This window comes from Pelmatolapia mariae, linkage group LG17 (assembly GCF_036321145.2).
Source record: "Pelmatolapia mariae isolate MD_Pm_ZW linkage group LG17, Pm_UMD_F_2, whole genome shotgun sequence".
Classification (NCBI taxonomy): Eukaryota; Metazoa; Chordata; class Actinopteri; order Cichliformes; family Cichlidae; genus Pelmatolapia; species Pelmatolapia mariae.
The window spans coordinates 16,275,242-16,287,079 of record NC_086242.1 but is presented as its reverse complement, the minus strand read 5'-3'; the positions used below and the strand labels follow the sequence as shown (position 1 = coordinate 16,287,079).

The 11,838-nt window shown below is 39.7% G+C and overlaps 1 protein-coding gene and 1 non-coding gene across 2 annotated transcripts; both read left to right on the top strand.

Annotated features, from left to right (window-relative positions):
• The first annotated feature begins 1,624 nt into the window (after positions 1-1,624).
• trnav-uac (transfer RNA valine (anticodon UAC)) lies at positions 1,625-1,697 on the top strand. Its single transcript has one exon. It is a non-coding gene; the product is annotated as a tRNA-Val (tRNA).
• A 3,759-nt stretch (positions 1,698-5,456) lies between these two features.
• Positions 5,457-8,941, top strand: LOC134616046 (forkhead box protein M1-like). The gene is made up of 8 exons (XM_063460818.1): positions 5,457-5,895; positions 6,046-6,191; positions 6,420-6,611; positions 6,703-6,831; positions 7,093-7,152; positions 7,568-7,616; positions 7,745-7,917; positions 8,126-8,941. The coding sequence occupies exons 1-8, from the start codon at positions 5,457-5,459 to the stop codon at positions 8,939-8,941; spliced, it is 2,004 nt and encodes a 667-aa protein (XP_063316888.1).
• Positions 8,942-11,838: the final 2,897 nt, after the last annotated feature.

Genomic DNA, 11,838 nt, shown 5'->3' with positions numbered 1-11,838 from the left:
TGCTAAATTTCATGTGAAACACAAGCTCAAAAAAGCTTGATTTGTCCAGTTTTATTTTTATATTTTTGGAATTTCAGAATCTCTTTGTTAGTCATTAGGGTTTAATTTAAAAGCAGATGAAAGTGCTTACACAAAATGAGGCAACCAGGCAACAAGGTAACATTAAAACTTCTGTGTAAACCTAGAAATGCGAGAAAGGAACAGAACATAAGCTGAAGATATGGGAGTAAGCGTAACACTGAGGGAAATTACAATTTATGGATATAAAAGGTAAGCTGTATTTCTTTTGACTAGCAGATTCATTGGCCTCACATCTGTTTCCCAGGGGAAGACACTTTTCTGCCTCGTAAGCACAAAAGAGTTTCCCGTCATCACCATGACAACCGTACTTCTGTATACCTTACAAAACCTTTGTGCGCCCCTCCAGACCTCTCTCCGTCTACTTGGTTTTAGCCAATCTTGTCCTTCTGCTCAGGGAAACTTTGATTACCGGCACACACTTTTTCAACCACTACAAGGCCTATTATGGTCAAATGAAACACTATGGCCAGCCAGGAGCAGCATCTCCTCCCCTGTAAATCTGAGAACGTTGTCTCATGCTCAGAGTGCTGTGACAAGACAAGGTCAAGGGGTTGCTCCTCCAGGTGATGTGTTTCCATAAGTCCATGGAGAGGAAATGCACATATATGGTATGGTCTTTATTTATTACTGGCTCTTTTAACTGGATGACTGCAGAATCTCCTCCTTCTGCAAGCTCTGCACCTCTTCTAAAGCAATCAGCCCCTGAGTGCATGAGGGATTTAAGAGATTGGATCTCTTCAGATCTATGATGTGATTTTTTTTTTTTATCTATTGTGTATTTACCTCAACTTATGATGTGATTGTGTACGTTTTTCAGCTTTCTGGCCGAGTCGAAGCTGAAAATATCTCTACCCGAAGCAGTAATCTCAGGGTGTAAATGGTTGAGTGGTCTGGATACTGTAAGATGAATTTGACAGTAACACAGAAGGACTGTCTGCTTTCGTGAACTGCTGAACACAGCAGGAAATCAGGGACAATTCAAGAGTCTTAGCATGCATGCAGACAGTAATGGGGGGGTTGCTGTTGAGACCAATAACACAAACACGGGGTTATCGGAAAGCTTGTCATTCAGCTCCGGGTTCCCACTCAGTGTTTCCTCTGTTTGTCTCTTTTGTAGATATTGGCACTGCTAGTCGATAGCTACATCCCTCTGATTTATCTGTTGGCTAATAAAGTCTTCAGACTTGTCACGCATAAAATGAAAGGTAAATAGAAAGGCAGACTGGGTTCTGGACTAGGTCTGTCATATAACGACTCCTCACAGAAGCAGGCTCAATTTGTCAACACAAGAGCATTAGGGGGAAAGTGTCAAACGCCTGCTGTGTGCCTTTATTCATTTCAAATTGCTTTGTTCTTAATATTCTGCTCTGAAATTACTTCTGGTGGATTTAAAGTTGCATTTTACAGTATTTTTATTTTTATTTTTTTGATCATTTAACATCCCCTTCAAGCTGAAGCACAGAATGTACATATTTCCACATATAAGGAATCAGCAGCAGGGGATTCAACCCATCAGGTAAAAACAATCACTGGCAGCCCATCTGGTTCTGTAGTGTAGTGGTTATCACATCTGCTTTACACGCAGAAGGTCCTGGGTTCAATCCCCAGCAGTACCACAATTGTTATCTTACCCTTAACTCTTTGCCACATATAGACATCTTCACCCTTAGTGATGAGTTTTGACCCTTCAGCATATATAGAAATAAAAATGTGGTTTGATGACCATGAACTAAAAATAGGTTTTTCCTTCTTTAGCCCTCGTAGCTGTGAAGGCAGAGATCAATCTCATTAATTTCTCATGCCCTCTCAGCCGTTTTGTTCTAGAAGCAGGGCTGAAACATGGCAGAAACATCTTGGTTCAGAAAAAGAGAAAGAAGGGTTACTGTATTTAGCTGCCTAAGAGGGAAAGAGTTAAAGAAAAGTGCTGCGGCTGGTCCCACGCTCCACAGACTTTTACATTAAAATGCACAGATTTACCGCAGAAAAAGAGCATGTTTACATTTTGCCACAAAGACTGAGAATATTCTTAAGTCTTTATCCATTATAATGAGATAGAAAGCTTAAGCTGACAGACGGAACCCACTCTAACACAACCACTAGCTGCCTGCAAGGCTTCACCACACCTAATTTGTCACTAGACTGTAAATTTGCTTTCTGTGCCTTTTGGGTCATTTTTAAAGGTTAGTTTTAAGCTGATGATTTAGCCACTGCCCCTCCACCCACTGGTTTGTGAATCACCTCATTTTTAAAGCTTGAGCAACAGCATAATGTCGTCGCAATTTTGATGGTGTCTGTTTTAGAAAAAGGAGCAAATAGAAGTTTGTGGAAGAGGTTACTAAAACTATACAAAAGATTACAAAAAGAGCAATTACACAAATATTTACAATATTATGATATATGAAAATGAGTGGATATTTATGTCTCATTAAAAAAAATAATTCACAAGCATAGTAAAAACCTGGCTATAGTGACAACCCTGCTGTAAAACAAAGCAGGTGAAATTATGTAGAAATATGCATGAATAAAGAGGCTTCCTACGCAACACAGTAGACTGAAGTAGAGACTAAAAATAGTCAAAATTCATTATCCATCTAGAACTGACACATCAAAGTCATTTTACATCATATGCTGCATACAGCCCACTTTGGTCTGAAGTGGAGTGAACCAGTGAAACTTGATAAATGTGTAAAATTACAGAAAAAGTGCTTTTTTTTGCACTTTTTTCTATTTGGTATAGATACAGACCTTTCTGTAGTAAATAGCAGAAAAACTGGAACTATTTTGTCCAGTGGGCTGGATTGGAGTCTTTCCCAAACCGATTCTGGCCCCTGCGCTTTATGTTTGACACCCCTGAACAGCTCATCAGCAAGCAGACCCAAAGGGAGTACGCATTTTGACAATAAAAGAAGCCAGGTGCCTGCTCGCCTGTGTCCGACACTATAAACACCACTCTCCCTGCGATAAATGTTAGGCATACGTAGGTACTACACACTGCACACATGACTCACATCACTGTATACAGATTCCCAAGATGCTATCTGTCTTCTCTCCTACTCTGGCCCAGGAATGGCCCAACTGCTTCCCTCCTTTAAGGGTAAGACTGTGCCTTGATGCTGACACTTTTCTTTCATCCCCAAAGGATGTGTGTGTGTGTGTGTACTTGAGAGTCTTGACAAGTTTCTCTCTTTGTCGTGGCTTCAAGAGAAGGCGTCCAAGTGCAGTTATTTACCCTGAGTGAAGACTTCATGTGCTTTTGCCACATCAGCGTTCAATCATGAGAAAGTGGAGAGGGGATGCAGTTTCCTGCCCCCAACTGCGGGGTCTAGTTTGGTTGTGTCAACACTGTCCAAGCCTGTGGTCAGATCAAAAGCCGTCTCTAGTGTAAGGACTACAGTTGGATATTTGGTGTCCAAAAAGATTCCCACTTCCTTTTTCCCATACCCTGACCCCTCAGCTCCTCGACCCCGAGCAAAGCTGGACCACGTGATCTCAGTGGTTCGACTCAGAGGCTTAAAAATGAGTTTTAAAGAAGCAGGAGCGGCACCAAGCTTCAGTTTTTGGATGTAACCTGTCATGCTTTAGTGCTCTGCACTGATTTCAGCTTGTGGTTAATGATGCAACCTTGCCCCCAGCTGAACCAGCAATGACGTTACACTTAAAACTCTGTCAATGTTTCTTGGGAGCAGCAGAGGGCGCTGTTATTTATTAGATAAACAGGAGACTTGCTTAGACTCAACATGAACAAATCCTTATCAGCATGCTTTATGAACTGGGTACAGCTTATCACTTATCGTCTGAAGAAACGAATAGTACCGTATTTTCTTTTTTGACACCGTGTTCTGGTCCTTCCTTTTAAACTGGCAGCTAAATGGTGCTTCTTCTTCTTCTGCTTTTTGTTGTTTAGACAGACGCTGTCCTCCTCAGAACATGCGATTAAACTTCCTGGATAGCACACAGACCAAAAACACTCACTGCTATATTTTACTGGGTCCCATTTGGTCCCACTTTTATTATTATACAAAATATAAATGGGAGATAACAGAACAAAGTGGTCCAGGCCTTGGGAATTTTTTTTTATTTAAATCTGTTTTGTCATTATAAATGGCTGTTGGGTTAACTTGTAATTTACAGAGCAAAAATACTCATGAAATAACGATGATGTATGAAATACTGTCCAAAACACTCCACAGCAGAAAGCTGAGATCCTTCAATGTGTGCAGCAAAAACTTTTTAATTTCATTTTTAATCTGTCAGCATTGCTGTGGTCTGCTGGGGGCCAGCATGAGACCTGGTGACACCAAGAAAGCGTCAAGAAACATATTAGGAAGGCTGGCTTTGGAATTAGTTAGAAACTGGATCTCTCATTCACTCCACTGCCATAAACACACATGCAGAAAATCTTTCGTATTGTATGCTTTCACTCTCTATAATAGAATACATCTGTCTGGCAGAGTCATCTGCCAAATATTCTTCTTCTTATGATTATTACGTCATCAGTCTTTTCACAGGTGTAACAAAGGATTTCACCAAATATAGAATACATAAAGTATTTCTAATCTCATCACCTAATCAAGACTTCATGTGTGGAATAGTTACTTTAAATCTGTAGTAAAACTGTCAATTTTACCGTAAAATCACTATATTTTAATTACATTTATTTGTTTGTAATGTAGTCACAGGATGGTTCTGTGGTTCCCAGGATAGCGCAGTATGTCTGGAGTGAATGTGCAGCGATGCTGTATGTTTTACCGCAAATTATGTCTAAAGTTGTAATTTGAGTCTACTGAGGTTTTCACTAGAATATATTTTGACTTGTTACATCGGGAAAAATACTTAACTGTAATGTAAGTTATATGGTAATGTTTCATTAATTGTTAAAATGGTTATCCAGACAAAAAATTCTCTTGTGTCGTAGCTATTATATATGAATATCTTGATTGCTAATAAATATAATCCTGGGAACGTTTCATACAGTTAAAAACATTGGCTAACGTCTTTTGTTCTACAAGCTGGAAATCGTCACTAACTGAAGAAAATTAGCCGCTAAAGTGAGGAGTTGACGATATAAAAAGAAGGTGCGGATGGCTTAGTTTTATCTAGATAACATTTAACCCGTTTAGTGTTACATGCTTAGTATTTTATTATGATCACTATTTGAGTTTTCCGAGTTGATCTAAACTGATTTGCTGTGAACGGACTTGATGGCTAACGCCAGTAACTGACTTGAGCGCTGACTTGATAATTTCCATCTCCCAGGTAAACGTTACCGTTACTGTTTACTCTTGTTGTAACAGTTAATCTTCGTTGTTCAGGCTCGTTTGTATTTTTTGTGCAGAATACCCCTGAACAACTTGGCACATTTCAATGATCTGACCATGAGACGGAGCCCGACGAGACCCCTGATTCTCAAAAGAAGAAAACTGCCTTTTCACCAAAATGCGACTGATTCACAGCCTGGAGAATCAGGCTCCAAAGAACCGTCAAAACCAGCTGCCATTCAGAGCTATCCTGGTGGTATCCGCATCATGGACCATCCTTCCAAGTCTGATACTCAGGTGGTTGTCAGTCCCGAAACAGCAGATCTTCAAAGTGTTATTGGGGCCCTCACAGCTAAAGGCAATAAATGTGATGCCGAGGGCCCAAACAAGTTCATTCTTCTGAGTGGAAGTGGGAGTGGCAACAAGTGGGACTATGGACCTGATTCTCAGTCTGCTGCTGAAGGGGCTGCTACAAGGAGTACAAAAGGACATAAAGTCAAACCTGAAACTACACACAATTTCCCAGGTGACAAACTTCTAACTGAAATTAAACCATGCACGGAAAATGTTTTTTAATGTGTAGGATAATACTTAAAGTATAAGTGTGGAATTTAGTGCTTGTTTTTCTCTCTGTCTGATTTGATAATCTGTATTTAACTCTTCCTCTGTTTAAGCAACAATGTTTTTTCCCCTTTTACTTTACTAGTGAATAAGGATGTAAACCGCTGTCCCTTTGATGACAGCCTTACGGACCTTCAGTGGTTGGGCAGGATGAACACATGCACCTTGGAGCCAAATTCTACAAAGCAGTTCAGCAGCAAGGAGAACCAAAACCCTTTACAGACTTTTCAGGTTCAGTGCTTTTTCTTGTCACCTGCTTTTTTTCCTTTTATGTGCCGACACAAACTTGTCTGAAGGCAACATTAACCCCAAACATGTTGCTATATGTCCCCTAAACTCTCTTTCCTAACCAATTGGTCATGACTGTGATTTATAATGACAGCAATAGTAGTCTGATTACAGAAAATAGTTACGCTGTCAAATTTACTGACTGTTGTTTGTTTGTTTTTTGTCATATAGGTACACAATACACATACCAGTGCAGAAACTCCTGAGCAACCCATTTCAGAGAGGCCACCATACTCCTACATGGCCATGATCCAGTTTGCTATCAATAGCAGAAAGAACAGGAGGATGACCCTCAAAGAGATTTACATGTGGATTGAGGACAATTTCCCTTACTATAGAGATGTGGGCAAACCAGGCTGGAAGGTACTTCAGAGCTGCTGAAAGTGTGATATGTTTCCAGCTCTGCAGCAAACAACAGTTTTCAAATACTTTTTCTTTTTATTTATAATTGCAGAATTCCATCCGCCATAACCTCTCTCTGCATGACATGTTCATTCGTGAAACGTCTCCAGATGGTAAAATGTCTTTCTGGACTATCCGACCTGAAGCCAATCGATGCCTCACACTTGATCATGTGTACAAGGTGAGTGCAGCTGACTCATTGCTTTTACATCGGTGATATCTGGGAACATTTGTGTTACTTGGCCTGAATGTTTTGTTGCAAGAATGCTTGTTAAATGCTTATTGTTTTACCTTGTGTTTATATAATGATTTTCCTTGAATCCTTATTTTTCAATTGTTTGTTTGTTTTATGTCTGACACCTTGAGAGTGTTTTGAGACTCCTCATGTTGTTTTTTTGTTTTGTTTTTTCCCCCTAATCTCACTTCACATCTCTCTCTGTAGCCGGGCTGTGATCCAATGTCTGCCACTGTTCCTGTGCCAATGCTTTTACTGGCTAATCAAGTAAGACTGATTTACCCCCTTTCTTTATTTTTTTTCTTTTAGTTCTTCAGGAGCCATCTTCAAATCGCACTCTCAGAAAAATCTGAATGTTCATGAATTCATTTCTCACCAGACTTTCAGACCCACAGGTTGTAGCTACACCTGTTTTTGTTGCAGGAGGAGACAAGAGAGCAGCAGGGAAGCAGAGAGGCTGAAGTCAGTCTGATAGACTGATGTGCTTTAAGAGCACTTGTTTCTTCTAATGTCTGGTATCCATACAATCATAAAACTTTTATTCCTCTCATAAGGGTAAAGATGTAGGGTCAGTTATCAAGGGACAAATTTTGGACAGAACGCCAAGTTACAAGTGTTGTTAGGTGACAGCACAGTAAGGCTCCTAACTGATATAATTTATGTCTCATCTTACTTTTCACAGCACCAAAAGAGGACACTTCCAGATGCAAGAAAAACACCAACTAGCTCTGGTGAGTTAAGAGAAATGTATGAGTCGTTTTATAAATTTGAGACTTGAGAAAAGTCAGAGGTTGGCAAATTGCTGTTTAGTTTGGAAATGTGTAGTGCAATGTTATGTTGTTGTGTTTTCTGTGTTCAGAGAGAAAGATGAAACCTCTTCTGCCTCGAACTGATTCCTGCTTGGTGCCCATACAGCTCCCTGTCACTCCTTCTGTCTATCTGTCATCCACTTCTACTCCTTTTCCTCCGCCCTGCTCCCAGCAGAATGGGAACAATTCACGAGGAGCAAAGAGAGTCCGCATAGCACCGAAAGTAAGGAATTTCTCATATATTTCAGCTTTTTAAAAACGTGTTGTTGTTGTTTTACTTCATAAGCTATACAAGTTGCAAACTGCTTTTCAAAACAAGTATTTCTTGGAACTCCCTACAGTTTACATTGACAACATTATGTGCATAGAGATGAGTATAAACTTCACCCATACCACTAAGATTTTAATGGGAATGGTTGCATGTCTGACAGGTGACACAAAGTGATTCCCCAGCTGTGATGATATCTCCTCAGAAGAATACGGACTTTAGGGTAGAAGTGAAGGAGGAGCTGGTATGTGTTCCAATTAAATGCGAGACCCCCAAAGCTCCTCCAAAGAGACAAGCCAGCAGCTCACAGCGCAAACAACGTTTGGTTCTCTCTGTGAATGAAGAGCCTGTTCACCTCTGCCACGAAAGTAATTTCTTTGACTCTGGCGTAGCCTCTGATGCTTCGACATTCCAGGACAATCCACATATTGAGCTGGATGAAGCCAAGCATGGGCAGGAAAGCCCAGATAGGGAGTTTTCATTCAAAACCCCGATAAAAAGTAGCAGCCATTTGACCTCATCCACCCCCAGCATGGCACCTTCTTATGTTGCGTCTTTTAAAGTGACCCCGGTGGGCAAAGGAAGCCAAAATATTCTGGACTTCAGCCCTAGTCGTACACCAGGTGGTCCCACAGTTACTCCACAACATGACTACACCACCTTCAGCTTCAGCAGCACTCCCTTTAAAGACTTGCCTCTGTTTAACTCCCCAAGAGAGCTGCTCACATCTGCTCCCTCCAGAGTGAGCGGACCAGCAGAGTCGCCCACCGAACGCCCCAAAAGTAGCTGCTCCAGAGAGCTTCTGCAGGGAGGCAGTTCCACACCAGCCAGTCGCTCAATCACAGAGGGCCTCGTCTTGGATACCACGAACGACAGCCTGAGCAAGATATTTGTGGATGTTAGCTTCTCTGGTCTGGATCATGACGACTTTGGTATGGCGAACATCAGCTGGTCTGAGTTCATCCCTCAGTTGAAGTAGTCAGAGGGCCGAAACACATTCTATGGCTAAGCAGTGTCACCTGTTTCTTTTTCCTTTTTTTTCTTTGTGTAAACACTACGTGATTAGGTCCACACCAAAGCAGCAAGACAGAAACAAATCTAGATCTGACACTATTTAAACCATCCAACTATTCCATATTGAAGAGGATTTCTCTCAATAGAAGGCGAGGCTGTTGATGTAGGAAGAAATATCACGCTCCTAGTGCTCTAGAAATTTACTCTGGTTGTCTGTTTTACCCAACTATTCAGAAGCATATCTGGTATTATACCAAAACAACTTCAAATAAGGCCCACTTGATGCTGTCATTTAAAATTTCTTATTGGAGGCTTATTCGGACCTCCTTTTTGCAGTAGTTTAGGAGCATTTAACTTCAAGTTTCTTTTACATCTGCTTTGCTGCTGGAGGGTTCTGGCTACAACATGAGGGGGAAAATGTAACATAGTTAAATAGATTGCAGGGATGATACAGTTTCAATTACCGTTTGATGTTTTTTCCTGTTCATACACCAGGTGGTCCCACAGTTACTCCACAACACGACAACACCACCTTCAGCTTCAGCAGCACTCCCTTTAAAGACTTGCCTCTGTTTAACTCCCCAAGTGAGCTTCTCACATCCGCTCCGTCCAGAGTGACTGGACCAGCAGAGTTGCCCACCGGATATTTCATAAGTAGGTACTCCGGAAAGCTTATGTGGGGAGGAGGCGCCACACCAGCCAATCCCTCAGTCACAGAGGGCCTCGTCTCAGATACCTTGAACGACAACCTGAACAAGATATTGTTGGATATTAGCTTGTCTAGTCTTGATGATGATGACCTTGGTATGGCAAACATGAGCTGGTCTGAGTTGTTCCCTCAGTTGAAGTAGTCAGAGGGCCGAAACAGACTCTATTGCTAAGCAGTGTCACCTGTTTTTGAGGGAGAAAAGTGTAACATCGTTCTTTCTTTGAATTTCTTCACATATTTGGCCTCTTTGTGTTTTACGGTTTTCCTTTTTTGCTGTATTTGTCTGTCTTCTTGAAGGACATGAATTCATTTCTTGAAGGAATTAATTATATGTGTCAATAATTAATTACATTTTAAATTAAATAAATAAATAAATGTGTCGTTAATTAATTAACTAACCCTCTGGGTTTCTTCAAAATCACTATCCTTTCAGCTTGTTCGTGGCCAAAAGTGTCCATCAACAGATTAGGTGTGTAATTTTTATTATTTTTTTTGTGGGGTTTTTGTGCTATTTTTCTGCATACATTTTTAAACTAACATCAGTTCTCTTTATAAATATAAAAAACCCATTACTTTTTACATTTTTAACCCTTAAAACACCAGTTTGTTTGTACAATGCACTTGTTGGAAGACAACCTCAAAACTCACTTTCATATATTTGCATTGCTACTTTCTTGTATTATTAATAGTAGAGTCTGGGACATGTAATCGATTAACATCAAAATTGATTATTTTCTATTGTTATTTTTGTGCAGGGAAAGCAAAATAGAGCAAACTTTCTCTCAGCTTGTTCGTTTGTAAGTATTCATAAACGGAGAAAATCATAAAATCCCATTTTTTTTCCAAGTAATACATGCAACGTGATTTATTTTTAACTGTCACTGCAGCTACAATTATATCAATAATCAACAGTATCAATGATTTTTATGCGTTATTATATTTTCGCACAGTGACAGAAAAACAGAAAAACTCCCACTCAGCTTGTTCGTGGCCTAAAATGGCCAACCTGTTGTTTACATTCACAAAATGCTATAAAATTCAAATATATTAAAACATTTTTCTACTTTCATTGACTTAATTTTTTTTAAATAAGAATCAGTTCTGGTCCTTAAAACCAAAATTTCATTCAAGTTCAGAATTTTAACCCTTTCAATACCAGTTAGCTCACATAATTGTAATGATCTACAAAGAGATAAAACCATAAAATCCCTATTTTCTTTTTGCAAATATTACATGCAATCTGATTTATTTTCTAACCATCATTGCTGTTAAATGTATAGCAATAATTAACAGTATTAATGATTACTGTTGTAAAGACTCACCTTTCAGCACACTCACTGCACCTTGTTTCTTTTTCTCACCTTTGATTGGGTGTGGTCCGTGCCCTTAATTGCGCTCACCTGTCACCTGTTAAATAAGGACTGCACTCACCTACAGCTGACTCTTTCTTCACTCCCAGATGGGGCGGCAGCTGAGGTGATTTTCTGTTTGAGTCTCCTGAGTTCATGTATCATTTTGAGTTCTGGAGTGACTTAAATCACACTTTGTTTCCTATGAGAGTTAGCAGTCCATGTGTGTCTTTCCCTACTGATTATTCAAATAAAAGGAGAAACCTGTGATTGATGACTGTTCATTCTCATTCTGATTGGATGAACCCATTATGGTAACAATCTCCAACCTCCTCTGAGACTTCCTTCAAAACAATTATATATGCATCATTACATTTTTGTGCAGTGAAAGAAAACAAGAAAAACTCCTTCTCAGCTTGTTCATGGCCAAAAATGGCCACCTCCTGTTTACATTCACAAAGGGCTATAAAATTGATAAACTTGATTCATTAAACTAGCACCAGTCCTTGTCATGAAAACCAAAATATTTTTTAAATTTAGAAATTATAACCTTCAAACATATATTTTAATTTACAGCCTTGAACTTTCAGTTGGAAATTCAATTCTACCCTTCTGTCACACAAAACTTTCTCCACTTATGTTTCTACTGAGGTTTCTGTTTTCTAAAAACACAACAACAATGATAGGGTCTCGGATTCGTTTAAGGGAATCGTTTAACGTAGTATTGCATGGCAAGATCGTCTCCTTTCAAACAGAACAAAAGGAGTAAATATATATGTTTGTGGAAGTGGTTACTAAAACTAT

Excerpts from the sequence above, each read along its gene's own strand:
- LOC134616046 (XM_063460818.1), top strand. The coding sequence starts at position 5,457 with ATGAGACGGAGCCCGACGAGACCCCTGATTCTCAAAAGAAGAAAACTG. Across the intron at positions 5,896-6,045 it reads TCTAACTGAAATTAAACCAT|TGAATAAGGATGTAAACCGC; the intron begins GCACGGAAAATG and ends TTACTTTACTAG. Across the intron at positions 7,617-7,744 it reads AAAAACACCAACTAGCTCTG|AGAGAAAGATGAAACCTCTT; the intron begins GTGAGTTAAGAG and ends TTCTGTGTTCAG.